Source organism: Charadrius vociferus, unplaced genomic scaffold (genome assembly GCF_000708025.1).
Source record: "Charadrius vociferus isolate BGI_N301 unplaced genomic scaffold, ASM70802v2 scaffold549, whole genome shotgun sequence".
Classification (NCBI taxonomy): Eukaryota; Metazoa; Chordata; class Aves; order Charadriiformes; family Charadriidae; genus Charadrius; species Charadrius vociferus.
Window position 1 is genome coordinate 5,789,956 of NW_009650103.1, and position 17,346 is coordinate 5,807,301.

The 17,346-nt window shown below is 38.6% G+C and overlaps 1 protein-coding gene across 3 annotated transcripts in view; it reads left to right on the forward strand.

The window, feature by feature from the left end:
- The window catches only part of RALGPS1 (Ral GEF with PH domain and SH3 binding motif 1), a 97,409-nt gene that overhangs the window by 71,440 nt on the left and 8,623 nt on the right, over positions 1-17,346 (forward strand). For all 3 annotated transcript variants that reach the window (XM_009892296.1, XM_009892297.1, XM_009892298.1), the window contains exon 10: positions 5,652-5,719. In XM_009892296.1, coding sequence (XP_009890598.1) covers positions 5,652-5,719 — 68 coding nt within the window. The remainder of the gene's footprint in view (positions 1-5,651; positions 5,720-17,346) is intronic.

Below are 17,346 nucleotides of genomic sequence, written 5' to 3' on the forward strand. Positions count from 1 at the left end.
TGCTCTTTTTGGGCCAGGCACAGCATTAGTGTACTCCGAAGAGATGTATGCTTGACCTTTGGCAGGGAGAACAGAACTATCTCACTACCAGGCTGTCAGGGAGAGCAGCTTAGATAGTTGCCCTAAAATGCATTGGCAGGATTCCAACATGCATTTTGCCAAATGAGAACCTCAATTACACTGACAAGGAAAATTTGGCAGCCACTTTATATAAACAAAGCTTTTCTCTACAATTTTTTGTGCCGGCCCAATTGCTTGCTTTAGGTTCGTGCTTGTCAGCAAGTAAGAACACTCCAGAAAAACCCTGACAGTGATGTTATATCCTAAAAATAATAGATCTTTCTCGCTCAGCCCATGTACTGTTTTCTGCAGAAGCTGAGAAATTGTAACATCTGCTAGTTGCAAGACTAAGGGGGCAAAAACAGGACCTAAAGCATCAGGATTCCTTCTAGATATAGCCAAAATGTCTTACTAACCATTGTTATCTCAGGGCATCACTGGCAGACAGTGGGCTGCAGAGATAGTGTGGTACAGCTGCTGCAAGATCTTCTTCCTCCTCCAGGAGTGCAAGAAGTGATCTGAGGAGAGTGCTTGTCCCCAGGTGTGCAGTTTTCCCCTGAGCTAGACAGCATTATCCACACATTGTGGCACCATGCCACGTCCTTTCCTAACCTGCCATGCCTTGCAGCGGTTCCAAAACTTTTTTTTGCAGACCTTTTGGTATCATTCGCTCAGGTCTGGTATTCTCCACAGTCGTTCTTTGAGTAAAGTCAGTTTAGGAGTGTTATTTTTATTATGTTATCTGGACAGGACAATCAGGATTGGAATCCCATTCTGTAGGCTCCTATCTATACGTATGATTTGGTTCTTCAGGGCATGTTCAGCAAGACACTGATATTCCGACATACTAGTAAGGTGATTTACAGAAAGATCAGTTCAAATTTAGATTGACATAAGCAGGATGCTGTGGGAAAGCATCCAAGATAAATGAATAGGCAATTAAAACATTATACTGACTCCTAACAACGAAGGCACTATAAAAGTGCCAGCTGCACCATATTGTTTTTAGTCTTACGGTAACAGGAATTGTATGGCAGGTGCTTAAAATATTAGTACTTTCAACAGTGAACCTTGGCCACAGTCCATCTTAAATAGGCCTCCCAGGCAGCTGTATTCCCTGGACCTTTTCCACCAAGAATTGTTGTCGAAGGCAGGGTTAGGGGGAGAACTTCACTGTTAGTCTGAGGTTTGTAGTGATCCAGTGGCCATATGGATCGATAGCTGTAGTTGTAACTTGGCTGCCTCTTCCACAGGATGTTCTCAGGGACAGTGAAGCTTCCAGAGACTGTTGGACCTACTCTTTAAGTGCTACACAGTCAGCCCAAAATGGTCCAGATACGTCAGACCCATTTTGCTTTGTACACAAATACTGGTCAGAAATGCCCTGAGTGACATCTTTGAGGACTGCGCTGCTTTATTGCAACTTAGATCTTCCTTGTCTCGAGAAGGATGAATAAGTTTCGTACAGCCTCCTCACAGAGCAGCTAAATTGCTTGTTTGTGTAAGGCTATTCTCTGTCTTCATTCCCTGCTTAATATCAGAACTGAGTATCAAAGTAGCTTTACTGTCCCAGCAGCAGTTTCATACTGTACTGGAGAGCATACTCCCATGAAACAGAACTATGGTCGAGACTGGCTACCTATTTTGTTTTCTGCATTATCTTAGGTTCCTCTTTTTCTGCTTATCAGGAATGTCGCTCTTGACCAAGCTGTACGGCAGCAGTCAGTAGCAGAGTGTTATTTAAGACTGGGTTGGGATAGAGGTCCAGCTTACTTTACAGTGTACTGGCCCTAACACGTTCCTGAACATATTTGGAGTATCAGCCTTTAAAAAAAAAAAAAAAGGACAGTGTTTGTATCATCTTCTTGGTATCCAAGAACAAAACCCTCACATAGTCTCCCCATGCCTTGCTCTTTAAAAGCTTTGTCTGAATTCCCATAGGTAAATTGGTGGTTTGTTAATTCAGTAAATCTCTATGATGTTTTTTTTCCTAGAGATTTTACTTCTAGTTTTCATTTCACCTTAGATTGTTAATACTAACTCCTCAAGTTTGGAATTTCAGTTTCTAATGGGCTGTTTCTGAGACTGGCATCTAGGATCTATCCTGGCATGTCTCTTAGCTGAACTCCTGCTGTATAATTTTGGAATGTTGAAATTTCTGATGTCAGCACTTCGACCTTTCACTAAGATTAGGCTTCCTCACCATGGTAAAGCAAAGATTTTTGTTTTGAAAAGAATTCCTGAAAAAAAAATTACAACAGTGCTGTAATATTGGGTTAATATAGTGACTTATAAGATGAATTTCTGATCATATACAGGTGCAAACACAAAAAAGAGAATGTCTTTACGAGTGAGATGAGCGTGCGTGTGCATGCACATAACCTGTGCTTCACAGTAGAAAATGCAGTGTCAAAGGAACTGCAAAAATGAATGTGGGTGCTGATAAACAAGCCAAGACTGGTTCAGACCGTACTGACTGTCAGTATCTCTTCTTTGAAGTAAAAATGGGTTTAATTGTTTCCAGCCTTCCGGGGGAGTGAGGGAAGAGGAGAGAAGGTGGTCCAGGAATGTCATCTCACTGTCAGAATATATTCCCTTTTGTCACAGTTTATTTTGTTAAACATGTCAGCATGAGTATTTTATATTTACCAAAACTCAAATTTAGGCTAACATTTTTTGTTGTTCTTTTCATACATCCTGTATTTTCCTAAGTAGAAGAGCTAAATCGCAATTTTGTTATTTTGAAAACATTGCAGAATTCTGGCATTGTTGAAGACAATGACTGAACTGTCAGAGACTTAGCAAGGGCTAAGATTTCAGAGTGTACTTGAACATAACCAATCAGATAAACAATATTATCTTAACGTTAACATTTTCTGGAGAGTTGACCAGTGGACAGTGACGTAATCTCATTTGATAGCACCGAAGACTCTCTTGTTGCTGTCGGTGAACACACACCACATGTGCTTTCTAGATTGTGTCACGATACCATGCCTCTTTCTAAAACCTTGTTAAAAGCATGAAGTTGTTAGGTCTTACTTTCTGCTGTTATCTTCCCCTTTTCTTCTTTACAAGAATACTTTTAAACAGAAAGAGAGAAATGGTACAGTACAAGTAGTTGCATGGAAGTTGATCTTACTTGCTTTTGTCAGATGTTCTGGTCGCTGAAGAAGGCGTAAGTACTCTTGCCTTAAACCTGATAGCAGGTCATGGCACTTCCCCTTACATACAAGTTCACAGGCAGTATTTCACCTGTGCTGTTTTCAAACGTGTAAGAGTTGTATAGGGTCTTGGAGCTTGATACACAGTAAGTTAATTAAGTTGAGAGAAAATGTAAAGGTGGATAAGTGATTTGTAGCCCCTTCACATATGTGAGGTAGTCTTGCTACAACTGCTCTGAAAAATGCCTTATTCTGTAAATATTTATCTGAAACGATAATGCTTAATAAACATGATTCAGTTCAGCATGCTTAAGAATAAGAGTCTAGTCTGTAATCCTTACATATAGATTTAAATTCCTTTTAGTCTAACAAAACACGAAATTATCAGGAGGAATGCATTACAAGTCACATTGTTGTAAAAGGGAGAAGCTATTTGCTTGCATGGCCTGAATTGCAGTCATACCTTTTGGCAGTGGGCTTATTAGACAAGTGCTTCCACAGTGACCAGATAAATTGTGGTTGTTACCACAGGGTGCTAATAAAACTGAACAATTTATTTGATAACAGGATAAAGAAAGAGCATCAGAGATGAGTTCCTCAAAGCTGGCAGAAGCTAAAACACGTAGTTATCACGTGTGGGAAGGATGGGCAACAGCTCCCTTGTACAGACAGAAACAGAAGACAGAAATGAGCAATTGCGGAGCAGTGAGGGGTTCGCAGGAGGAGGGTTGTCTGCCTCTGTTTGGAGATCACCTGTTATGTGAAACAAGTTGAGATGAGTGTTCTGTTTTGCATAAGGACTTCAGGTCGTCCCATATGAGCTAACCCAGTATAATGGGCTTAATACCCAAATTTCTCAATATCTGTTATCAGCACAGTTCTGCAGGAGATCCTTGAAACCAAGAATTTTTTTGAAAAAGCTTTCTGCACAAAAATCAAACTCACAGCACGGGAACAATAAACCTCTAATACAGTGAGGAACAGATCAGCCTCAAAAAAGAGCAAAGGAGTAGCTGCTGTGCAAGGGATGCAACTGGAACATTCCTGCAGGAAGATACATTCACACAGTAGGGCCCTAATTACAGGGAAAGACTTCGTTAAGTTTTTTTGCCATTTTTCCATGCTGACAGGAATTCCCATGTGATTAACACTCGAATCGTGCACTGAGATATATTACTGTAACTTTTTCATTGTTGGCTTCTAGGAGACGTATGTTCCACTTCCTGGTCACAGTAGTCATGTTGACAGAAAGAAAAGAAAGTCTGGAAAGGAGTGATTCATTGCCTACTTGAAATACATTACTTTGGATGTTAAAAGAATCTAGTATTATCAGAAGAACAGGAATTCTAAAACATGAAAAGGGGCCATAAGTTTGTTAACTAACTTCACACTAAAACTTAGTTGACAGTGTTTGAATACTGCGGAGAATGGACTGGAAAGTATTCCCCGTAAAACTTACGTACACAAAAGACAAAGGTAGTAAGGAAAGTGACAGTGAAGCCGTACCTGATATTTTGAAATGCTGTTGTAGGTTCCCCCACCCACCCCTTTGCATGTTTTTATCTAAAGTTGAAAAAAAGACTTTCACTGGTGTTTGTATACAGCGGAGTACTGCAGTCTGTAGCTTGAAACCGTCACAACGTTGTGTGTCTTTAATGCTGTGCAGTGGCAGCAGTTACTTCCTTTGGTTTTATGCCATTTCCAGTAGAATTTACTGAACATTGTAGTCCTCCATATTTTTTTGTCAAACTGGTACAGAACAAAGGACCCATGAATGTCAAGTTAAGAGTGCATAAACTTGAGAGGTGGCAGAAGTCATATGCACTGGAAGATCAAGACGTGTTGGAGTGCTGAGAAAAGGCAACAGTGAGTGCATTGTGAAACACGGAGTGAGGCAGAGAGGCTTATAACATTATAACGTTCTTCTAATTATCTTCTTTTACTGTTAAGTGTTGGTCACTTTACCCACTTATGCTCCTTTTCTGTAGGCCACAGTAACTAATATTTCTTCATAGCTATTTCTGAGTGCACATTTCCACATGGTAACAGAATAAATGCACTTTTCATGCACAGAGGGAATGAAATGTTTGCTATTAGATTTGTATCTAAGTTTACTAAATTTTGGAGGGTTTTTTTCAGGTTGAAAAATGAAACTATATGAACTTACATTTTTACACTGATAGGGAGTATAAAATATCAATTTCCATTTCTGTTTTCATAGACTTCCCTCACAGTTTCTTTCTTGGATCTAAGAGGTAGCAATCTACTTTAAAAAAGGTATTGTTTTGTTACATAACAAAATCAATAACTGCACTTCCAACAAAGTAAAATTCCTTCTTACCACTGCCAAAATAATTACTTTCTTCAGTTTCTTTCAACTTTTCTTGAGAAAATGTTTTTGTTAATGTCTCTAAAAATCTGTTTTTCCAGATTATCATTAAGAATTGAGCCAGGTAACAGCTCTCCTCGACTGGTTTCCTCCAAAGAAGATCTTGCAGGTATAAAACTTCATTTGAAAATTTGAGTAAGGAAATAATTTTACTTACAGAAATCCTCCGCTGAAGTATATGGGTAAACCCATTTTATATCAGAGGAGTTTTGCAGGCATTAATCAGTTTCAAATATGGGCTTTTATTGTAATTACAGAATTATACTGTAAGGGCTGTCCGAGAATTGATCCCATTCCATGCATATGCCCAGTTTCAGAACATCCTTGGTCCAGAATGCCGCCACTCTGATAGTCGTAAAAGATCTGATTTTATTGCACGTTTCTGAATAGCCAGCTTGTACTTGAGTTAGCATGTCCTTTTTCTTAAATAATTTTCTTCCTTTATGATATTCACCCTTGGAGATTCTTACAATAACAAATTATATCCTATATGTCAAGATTGATTTCACACATACCAGCATTCATTTGACTAGGCAAAACAAATCCATTGATCTTAAATGAATGAGAACAATTTGATTTTGGAAGTAAGACTTAATTTGCAGAGATTTTAGAGGAGGAATGTACTGATATTTGCCTTTCTGGAGAACAGGTTTACCTGTATGGCAAGGAGGAGCGTTTTTAAGGTAATTTCACATTTTTAATACGTAGCGTAAAACCTATTGGACTTTCTCTGCTGAGATTAAAAACCCAGCTACAGCACATTACGTCTAAAATTAATTCCTGGAATTGACCAGTGCAAGTTGCCAAGGTTGTCAGTATCGATACCGAGTCTCCCACTAACCCTGTTACCATGTCAGAGTCTACTGAGTGACCACGATTCACGGTAGGAGCATTGCTGGGAGCTCCGTTGTCCAGAAGCCAGACCTGGTCATTCAGAGATATTGTCATCAGTAAAGATTGCTGACTTGTATATAAACAATTGCAGTTCGAGGGATAGCACAGGGTGTTTGTTAACATTGGAACAGAAATTAGATTGTGTGATTTTTTTAGAAATGTTTGCATTTTCATTATTACTTAATAAGTGAAGAAGGAAGAGTGCTCATTCAGTACAAACGAATCACTGCAGTGAATAACAAAGAACATTCTCCTTTCAGGTTTCTGTGTGAACTGACACATAAATTTGAGACAATTTTGTTGTGTAAAGCAGGAGGACAAAAGATTTGTAACAGCTTTTAGCAACAGCTAAAAAACTACAGTACCATCCCTAAGCTGACCAAAACAAACTTGCTGTACTAACACAGTTTATTTCAATGAACAGACTAAACAAACATCAGACTATGTGAAATGTACTTACTACTGTACTTACTACTATAGGAGCCATTATCTCAAAAGCTGTTCTGTTTTAATCTCTTAAACCTGAATGGACAGTTTTCTGTCTCATTATGTTAAACCATGTGCAAATGTAAGAAACCCAAGGGGTCCAGACCACATCTGACAAGCAATTTCATTTGGAATTCAGAATGTCTTTTCTTCTCACCAAATGAGAGAGAGTCGAAGCCAATGAGAGAGAGAAAGAAAAAGGAACATGCTAAATATGAAAGGAGAAAAATACGGGTGTTTTTCCTCCACCTCCCAGCTCTTGGCGTTGGCTGCTGTGGAACCCTTTCTAAGTGTCAAATGACCCGTCGTTTGTAGGGACCCTCTCGTTGTCTCGGGATCATGAACGCTATTCCCGTAGTCAGGTAAACATTTGATGTGGTCTTCAGTCCATACAGTTCTAAGGAAAAAGGAATCAAATCTACAGAAATAATAATTAGGAAGAAAACATTTCTTCAGGAAGGCGCTCTCCCTCTCCCCTCTCCATGCTCACTAGTATTAATTACTGTGTAAAATATAAGTCATTCACAGGCCTAGGCAAGTTCAAAAGGGGTTCTTGGAATCATAGGATGGTTTGAGTTGGAAGGGACTTTAAAGATCATCTTGTTCCCCCCCCCCTGCCACGAGCAGGGGCCCCTTCCACTAGACCGGGTTGCTCAAAGCCCCGTCCAGCCTGGCCTGGAATAGGGATGGGGCAGCCACAGCTCCTCTGGGCAACCAACGTACGTGATCGTGTGGTACCTGGCAGTATTAGGACAGGGTGAGCTTTCCCCTCTGAATCTGCAGTGCCCCTATATGCTCTGTAAGGTTGATTTACTCAGCGTGAGAATTGATGTGATGACTAGAAACCAAGTCCCGCAGTGTTCCTATTGCTTTATTCTTCTGTTAGTATTTCCTTCGAAAGCTTAACACGCTTGTGGACTGCTGTATTTCTTGCTTGGCTAGAGAGCTCTCACTTACTGGCAGTTAGACAACAAATGCCAGCAGCATTTTGTAATACCCACATGAATTTTTCAGTGGCCTGCACCTATGCGGCTGCAAAAATGCTACTAAAGGGAATCCGGTGTACTTTATTAAAAAAAAATAATTAATTTCTGGAGAAGCTTAGTTAAGTAAGTTAGCATGAATTCAAATTGAAGTTTAACTAAGCATGACGGCAATCATTTATTGCTTATTTCACAACATTAATAAATAGAATATAGCCATATAGTCTTGAATAATTCCAAGCTAAAATACTCAGATATCAGTAATGAGATATGTGACCATGGAGAATTGAAAATAGCACATTCAAAGGTATTTGAGTCAACTTTATTTGGATTCAAATTGTAGTTTAAGATTATTTCCACTTCAGCAATTGTGTGCCAGGAGTAAATCCTTTGCAGTCAGCAAGCTGTAATGGTAAGAGATGATCTCAAAATAGTTTAGGCAGTAGTTTAATGTTCCAGTCAATAGTTTAAGGCATAGGAGTCTGAATATAGTGATTTTATGGTAAAATGAAGGTTCTTGGCCTATAAGGACAGTCATCAGTTCAGTTCTCCTGATAGTCAAAAAGTTAATACGTTACTAACAGCAATAAGTCCAGTTGAGTTCTGCCTGTGACATACTGCCTTCTTACAGGTTGCCATTTGTTTTCAAATGTGGAGAAAAAGCGCGATATTGGGATGTTAATTCCAAAGTCTGTAATTGACTTAAGCGCAGGGAATAGCGTTGTCTTCATGTCCTAAAGTGTAATTACTTGCGTTGATGATGGAAATGGATTTTCCTTCCCAGCATTGTGACTTTATCTTCGACCCAACTTCAGTTTTCTCTCGTTCAAAAGAAGATTAATGGTATACTCTAGGCAAGGACATTGTGGGTTTCTTTTTTCCCCCTTAAAGTACCTTTGTGAGTGTGAGGCTCAATAAAAACAGTGAAATCCTTCAGTATTTCTGTTTGCAAAGTACTGGAGAAAACCATGTGTCCATTTTCCGCTCTGGCTGCCAGCTGGTTTTCCAGTAAATTCGAACGGGAGGCAGACATCTGATTAAAGTGAGTGTCTCACAACAAGCTATGTTTGGTATATTAGTGGCTAAGATGGTCTCATTTAATTGCCAAATGCTTATATAATTGTGAATAGTGCTTTCACAGCAAGATTTCATGCCTTCCATAATGCTGCAGAGATTCTTGTCTCTTGCAAGTAGCATTTTAAAAGGAGCTTTAAACAGTTTAATTGTATGCTTTCAGGAATTCTGTGATTCACACAACTTCCTTGGCAGCAACTTAAGTCTGTTCATTCTGCCTTGCTATGGTTTGGGAGAGAGAATGTAGCTGGAGAGCTTATAGCGTGCTAACTGTTCACAGTTTCCAGTTGAATTAGCTGTAAAAGACATCTGTGTTCCTGCAGTGCTGGCTAGGAGGTGCCCGGTGTTTATGGTACAGCTATTAGACAGGTTGTTTTGGAAGGTATAACTCAATACATTTTCCCAGAACAAAAGAAAAGATTTAATGTAATATATGGTAAATGAGTTAGCCTTCTAAGCAACTGAAGTTTCTCAGAATTTGCACACCAAGCGTAGCTCAGTATAGAAAACTTTGTGTATGTTCTTTATCATCCTCGTGTTATTTTGAAAAGTTCAGGGCGCAGTGCTAATCAGAATATAGAAAATGGTTACTTGTTCTCTGAAATTTCCATGTTTGTTCTGTCTTGGGAAACAATATAAAAAGATAAAATAATGTTGAAATAAATACCTTATCCAGAAAATTATATCTGATACTAAGTGACTCAAAGACTGGTCTTCACGGTTCTGTGATTTTTAACAAACACCTTCATCAAAGTTAATACTTAGAAGCCCTTTTTAGCAACAGCCAGGCCTAAGCTGTGGGCAGCTCTTGTTTTGGGGGTTTTGTTATGCAATAGTCAGGGATGGACCCTCACCTCCTTCTGTTTTTTTCCAAGCAGGTCTTGGTATAATTCTTGAGAGGAGAATAAGTGGACCAGAGGGCTAATGTTACCACCCTACCAGGAATCCGGAGTATTCTCTTTGTTATTGGGGTAAAATTCAGCCCATTGTGCTGAGTCCATTCAGCTGTTGGAGTTGCTAAAGAACTATTAGTATTTATTTTAATTAATTAGAAGAAGTAGGTTTATCGGATGTAAAGTATGTGATATGTAGGAGTTAAAAATGTAGAAACAGACGGAAGAAAGACTGGGATGTTTGCATATTTGTAACCTTCTGGAAGTAGGTATACTACACTAGTGACGTCTGTACAGCAGTCCCAGCATTTTAGGATAAAAAACCCGCACACCATTATTTTCCGTGTAAACACCAAGTTGACATTTAGTTTTGCCATTTGTTTTACTGGTTGCTGTGACAACTTATAAATAGTTTGTGCTAAGTGCTTTAGCAGCCAGTCGTTCTGTGGAAATGAGGATTGTCTAATCCTCCTGCAAGTGCTTGGTTATTGCTTCATGTGTGTTGTGTCTGCTTTTCTTATGCTGTGCTTAAGGTAGAAATGGAAGAACTAAGTTTTCTTCACAGAAGTTTACAGACTGTCCAGAAAACTCTGCTCTTCGGTTTCAAACTTGCAGATGTTTCCAGCCTCTTCCTCTGTGATACTTGCCCTACAAATTTTTACAACTCATTTGAGTATTTTTGAAAAAAATTAATACCAAACAAATGTGTGGGATTCATGTGCTGTTATTGACCACTAAATCCAGCCAGAATTAGTGTGCTGTGGTTTTTTTCTTAACAGACCAAAGCTTCACAAAAATTGAAGAGTATTCTGTCAAAGCAAATACAAAGTTATCAGGGAGAGAATGATCATGCTCAGTTTTTAACTTTATCACTTTCTATTGCTTTCTGTGACTTCCTTACCAAACAAGTCTCTCTAATATCCTAGTTTATGGATGCTTATTTTAACTACCAAGCTATTAGTCCCTAGGAATGTTAGGAACATACAACACAGCCAGAGGACAAGGGGCTTTTCTGCTCCTCTTTCTCTCTTTCTTTCTTTCTTTCTTTCTTTCTTTCTTTCTTTCTTTCTTTCTTTCTAGCAGTCACCTGAAATGCTTTCTGCCAAAAGTTATTTTTTTGATGGATTGGTTAATGTATTTTGTTGAACCCAAACTTCAGAGTTTCGCTGCAGCTCTGCTCTCACAGTGGGTATGTCTTCACGGCCGTATTGATGTCATCCAAGCTCATGCACTGGCCTGCAGATCCAGCTGCAAGAAATTCAGCATTTTTTCTGAAGTATAAGTCAGGGTTTTGCATGTTCCACTGGTGCAGTATAAGTAACAGAAAGGCAGACAATTAGTGATTCCATAAAAGTAACACCTGAAATTGAAAGTATCACCTCTGTTCAGGAAGCTTTTGAAGGAAATATTCTCAAGTGTGCTTGCTGTGCAGTCAGTAAACATTAGAAGTATTTATAATGTAATACTGTAAATAATTATAATTATAATAATGTAAATAAATATATTACATTCTAAGTACATTAGAAATATGGCTAATTGTACTTGACCTTGATAGAGTGGCACAGACAAAAGTGCCCTGGGTTTCTGGTGCACTTGTCTGGTTTGCTGTTGCTGTTGTCCTTGCTAACTATATGAAACTTTTGATCTTGCCTTTGCTGTAATTTCATCTTTCACTACATTATTAACATATTTCTACACTCCTACTCGTGGAGATACTGGATTGAGTACTACTGGGAAAACTGCTCTAGGATCCATTTGATATGTTTTGACACTTCGTATATTAACATCAGCAAACTCCCCTCTGTGTCCACATCACTTAATTGGTCCCTTTCTGGCATTTATAGCAAAACAAGTAAGCCAGAATTGGATGGTGTAAGACGACTGAACTACTTCCTCACACATGCACACAGGTTTATCACAACAGCAATGGAGACAGGGCGAATGGAGCTGTGCCTGCCTAAGCTGCATTGGCCCATTAAGGGACATTAGTATCCTGAGATAACCCAGCATGATTCACTGTTAAACTTACGGGAAGAAAAAATATAATTTAATATGCTCATGTGATTGAAAGTTCTCTTTTTCATAATTGTTGTTATTGATAGACATTACAAAAGATTGACATACTTGTCAGTGTTTATTCCCTCACTACAAACCATGCTTTTGGAATCAACCTATAAATTAGTGGATTTTGTTAATGCAAATTCAAACAAAAAGCAAAGATTACATCGAAGTATCTATTCCAAGCATTCTTGGCCCCGTTAAGGGCTCTGAAGAAATATCTTCTAATAAAATGCCTAATAAATGTATTCTGGAGTCCTGTAAACATAAAAGATGTTCTAAAAAATAGAACCTGAAAGTAAAGCGAAGCAAAAGAATACCACGTACTCCAGGTCTCTCCATCTCAATCTCTCATTTTTTGCTTGCTCGTTTAAGAACGGGATGGGATGGGAGGTTACTTGCACAAAGTAAATCTGTTGAGATTGAGGGAAGAAGGAAATGTCCATATCATGACTTTTTTGGATTACTAAATGAAGAAGTTTGTTGTTAGACTTCTTTAAGCTGTCTTCTGATTGTTTAGGAAGGCAAACCTGCACATTTCACTTGAAAATTCACTAAAAGCTGTAATAAGGGAAGGATCATTGAGAAGTAGAAGGGAATCAAGAAAAAAAGAACACTCTATAGCTGAATAAGTAGAAGATACAAATTAAAGAAACTGAGAATGGTTTGAAGGAAAATGTAAACAGGTACCAGGATGTTCTTTACAAATACTGGAAGTAGAAGGCACTTCAGAAAGTTGTGGTTCATCTGGACTGTCAGTGAAAGAAAAACAGTCAGAGAAGAAAAGGACAGTGCAGCAAAGCCAGCCAGTTTATTTGCAGCAATCTTAATTGTGATTTCTACTGAATGCTTCCCTAGATTTAATGTATTCTTCTTAAATGCAAAAAATGAAAAGAGAATGAGGATTTCTGGAAGATTAAAAATATAAAGTCTGGAATGAAACAGTGAATTAATCTTTTTATTACTGTGATGTTTCCAGATTAGAAAGTCTCGATTGCCAAAGTAGACAGGCTAATACTGTATACCAATTATTGTCCTTAGGGTAAAAAAAAAAAAAAAAAGCACTGCAGAACAAGGTTTCCAAATGACTTTTTATAAATGTATCTGTACCTTTTGCTGTTATGTAGAGTGGAGGTGGAGATTAGAATAGGACACTAATTACAGCAACAGGGATCACGTGGCAGAAATACAAAATCCTATTTATGTTCGCTTTACTCCCAGGGCCTGGTATTAGAAATAGTTCATAGTCCTTTTGAAAAAAAAAAAGAGTGCTTTCATTTAATAACCAAAATCATCTTCCTGACCTCTGCAGCAACAGTCCTTTGCATACTGATTCCAGAGAGAGCAGGCAGACTTCAATTTGTCTGACCAAAACACACTTTTTTTTCTTCTCTTTTTTTTTTTTTTTTAATTTGTGGGTGCTTGGGGGAGCATGGAGAGGTGCAGCCAAAGGCTTTGATTCTTGTTCTTAGTTTGCTCTTGTCTGAGGAGCAGCCATAATATGTGTCTCTAGATTATTTTTTTTTTTTAGATCCTTGGTTCTGTGCACAAAATTCTTCTTAGATTCTCTATTGTGTGTTTTGTAAGTGTGTTTTGGAAGTAGGTCTTTCTATTTGAAAGTTTTAATTATCACCCACTGACTTTGGTTACAATGGCAACAGAACAGTAAAAATTTACAGCGAAGATTTAGCTAGAGAGTCTGTGGCTTGGAATGTCTTTATTAAGTTTTAGAAACAGAGCTGGTAAGTATCGGTTTTACTTCTTAGCTGCTCACCAAAAAATAGTAAACAGTTGAGACTGTTTTACCTTCCTGAAAAATCACTCTGTTTTTCAGCATATAATATGCAACTCATTTTCAGTTTTCTGTTTGGATGCCTAGTCTTGGTTTAGTGATAGATTTTTAGTGGAGAGAAATTGTGAACTGTAACTCCTTCACTCTGTTGCTTTTCTTTAAAAGCTCTGGAGACTGTAAATGTTCACATGTTCTACTGAAGGATTGCAAAAGTAACATTCATTTATAACTTTTGAAGGATTATTCATGGAAAAATTATGCAAAGGAAAAAACAGTGAGATCCTTTGGGATATGTGTAAACTTTTCCAAATGTTCTTGCCACAGATCTCTGAACAGCACTCAGCTCACTCTGATGAAGTTGTCTCACGTTCCCTAACGCAAACAAATTTTTAATAATGTTTTAATATTTTTATACATTATTTTTGTGCATGTCAGCATAGTCTTGAAAATGATGCTGAGAAATAATGAAAACCAAACTAACCCTTGTTCATGCCAGCTGACTGGAAAATCCTACTAAGAGTGCTTTGTCTCCATGAAAGGCAAAATAACAGAATAGCAATCATGGTAACAGTATGCACTAGGAATGGAGCCAGGGGAGTGAAGAGGAGAGTTAGCAGTAGCAGATGACTTCACTTATTGGAAAAAAAGAGGCAAAATAACTCGATCTCAAATTAATTTAAATATTGGAATGCTGTTATCAGCAGTATCAGGCATAGCTTCCTCAGCTAATTGCTCAGCAGTCTGGTATGCCCATAAACATCCCTTGATCTGTGCAGTTTTCATCAGTATCTCACCGTTTGCCCTCTTTGGCATCCTTCTTGGCACAGGCTCTCTTGTCTCTTACCCCTTTACAGAAATGAGGTCATCTCCCCTGTGCCCCATCGCTCACGCTGACACCCTCTGCGCCCCAGACGTCTTCTGAACTGAGCGTTCCCTGCAGCACAGGTCCTGTCTGACAAGAACTCGGAACTTCACAGTTCCTCTCCATCGACGTTTGGCTTTGTAACGGTTTTTAAGCTCAGATTCCTTTTACCTTAGTGCAGGGTTAACAGAGCTGAACTGTATATATCTCCTTCTCTCGGCGTGCAGATGAGGAAGGTGCAGAATTACACAGAAAATGGCCACTCCTGACAGAGTAATACCAACACAGCTGATACTTCTATCTTCGCTTTATCCCACAAAGCATTTTGTTTTCTGTCATCAGGATCTTCACTGACGGCCCCTCACTAGGAATCAGAATAAGTCCGTTACCTCCTTTCACAGGACTGATGAAAGCAATTGTGATTGCCGTGTGTGAAAGCAAGGAAGCCAGGCTGGAACTGCTGGCTTAAGTTGTGAGGCCTCTGTACCTACGTCCACAAATTCTGTCACCCTTGACACATCTCACCTTAACCAGGCAGTATTTTAACCTGAACTGAAGACTGACTCTGTGGTCTTAGTTTCAATCTGAAATATGCAGTCCTTTTAGACACATTACATCAGGATTTTTAATCAAACTTTTTCTGTTCTGAAGCTGTCCAGGTAATAAATTAGCTCTTGCTAAAATCAAGTTATAATGATCAATCTTTAAATATTTTTGTGTTGTATTCCTATTAGTGCAAATTTCACTTCGTGCTTCCTAAATAGGGGGTCTAATTTCCAAAAAAAAAGGGAGTGTGGAGTGAAAGCTCCCAAAGAACTATTTTTGTTGGTAGACAACATCTCTTATTTTTCATAGGTTCTGATAGTGATAACATTTGAAACTATAAATACTTTAAAATATCTCAAGTCAAATCCAGCTGACTTTGATTTTGTGATGGCTTGATTGTGTCAGCACAAGACTTGTTTTGCTGTTCTTTCTCTAGATAAAGTAGTTTTGGTGCGGTCTCCCTGCTTTGTTTCAATGAGCGTTGACTTAGAATCAAATTCATCAAATAGTCTTACTGCTTTCAGCTCTGTGACTCTCCATGCTGAGAAACTTAAACCTTTAAACTTGTATGTATTAGAAAATTTCACAGTTATTTTGACATGTGGCATAGTGTCTGCGTGAAAAAGCAGTGCACCGTACTGGTACTCCTTTAGGGCTGTGCCTTGAGATTGCTGCTCTTTCACAGGCTGTAGTTTCAGCAGTTTGTTAAACATAGTATTTCGGTAGCTCTCAGTGAACTATAATGTCATCCACTTAAAAGGACTTAATGTGAATCAGGATTTAGAACTGGCACCAGACAGAAAGAGCTGAATGACACAACAGGAAGCAATAGAACACTGAACCAATCCTGCAGCCAAATCCAGGGACGAGTAGTGACTTAATGCGTTGCAAGGTGTGATGGTGATCTCAGAGTGGCCTCATTAACACTGAAGTTTATGCTGAGTTTCAAACTAAACTCTTGCTGATATATGCTTATGATTTTCAGGAAGCTTCCACTATCTTCATACTCGGTCTCAAGTCCAATATATTTTAAGCTTCTTAGCAGGTAGTAAACACCTCAGTAGTCCTAAGTATTTTACTGTTCACAAGTTGAAAAATGTCTGATGGAAAGGCACTACAAACAAAGCATTTAGAGAGAAATCCTTTTTGTGAACCTAGTTCATCAGAAGGGCTGGAGGTTTTAAAATGAAAGAACTTGTAATCATTTCTGAAACTTCTGAATGCATTTAGTTTGTCTCTGCATAAATTTTAAGAATTCGTAATGAAAACTTCTGGTGAAAGACTTCAGTGAAATATATGTTCTTGCTAGTAAAGCAACAGACAGGATTTTCAGACCTAATGGTGAAATACTAATTCAAACAGTTTTTACACTAAACTAGTCACCACCTAATTTTGCTCGGATTCATACTTTTTATATTCTAAATTGTGCATAGCCTTCATGGCAGAATAGGAGGATGAACCCTATTGTCTTTAGGGAAAAAGCTTCCAATGTCGTCTTACAGCCCAAATGCAACAAAATTTTAATTGAAAAGGCAGCAGAACATTGTACTCGGCCTTCTTCCAACCTCCCAGGGGTATGGTTCCGGTTGAATCTCTGGATCAAGTAATGATTAAAAGCACGCTTTTTTAAAACTGCACATGGCCTTTAAACATAAAACCTTCTCTGAAGCTGCACGTGCCGGTGACTCGTGCTCCTGGTGTCACCTTTCACAAATTCTCTATTGTGGCACGGTAGCAAAGACAGGCAGGCAAAAGTGCCGTCCTGTATGAGATGGTCTATAGGAGTAAGGTAGGAAAAGTGAAATCTCAACTGTTTATTGTGAAGCCAGGCATTCCCTGAGGATGATAAGCCATGTTGTTCTCCACTGTATTGCGAAGTTCACTGCCAGCCTTTTGCAAACAGCATCAAGGAAATGCAACAAGAACAGCTTGTCCATGTTTTCTCATAAAACCTGTCATACAAGAGGAAGAGTAATTGCAATGAGACATCTCTAGAGCTCAGAGATGATTGAGAAGTAACACATCTGTCTGGCCATTAGATACATGAAAAGCCTCTGCTTTCTCTTACATGCTCAAGCTGTGAGTCAGTATGAGCAGATTGTTTACAGTTTATTCACAACATGGAGTTGTGAACAAAATTCAAAACAT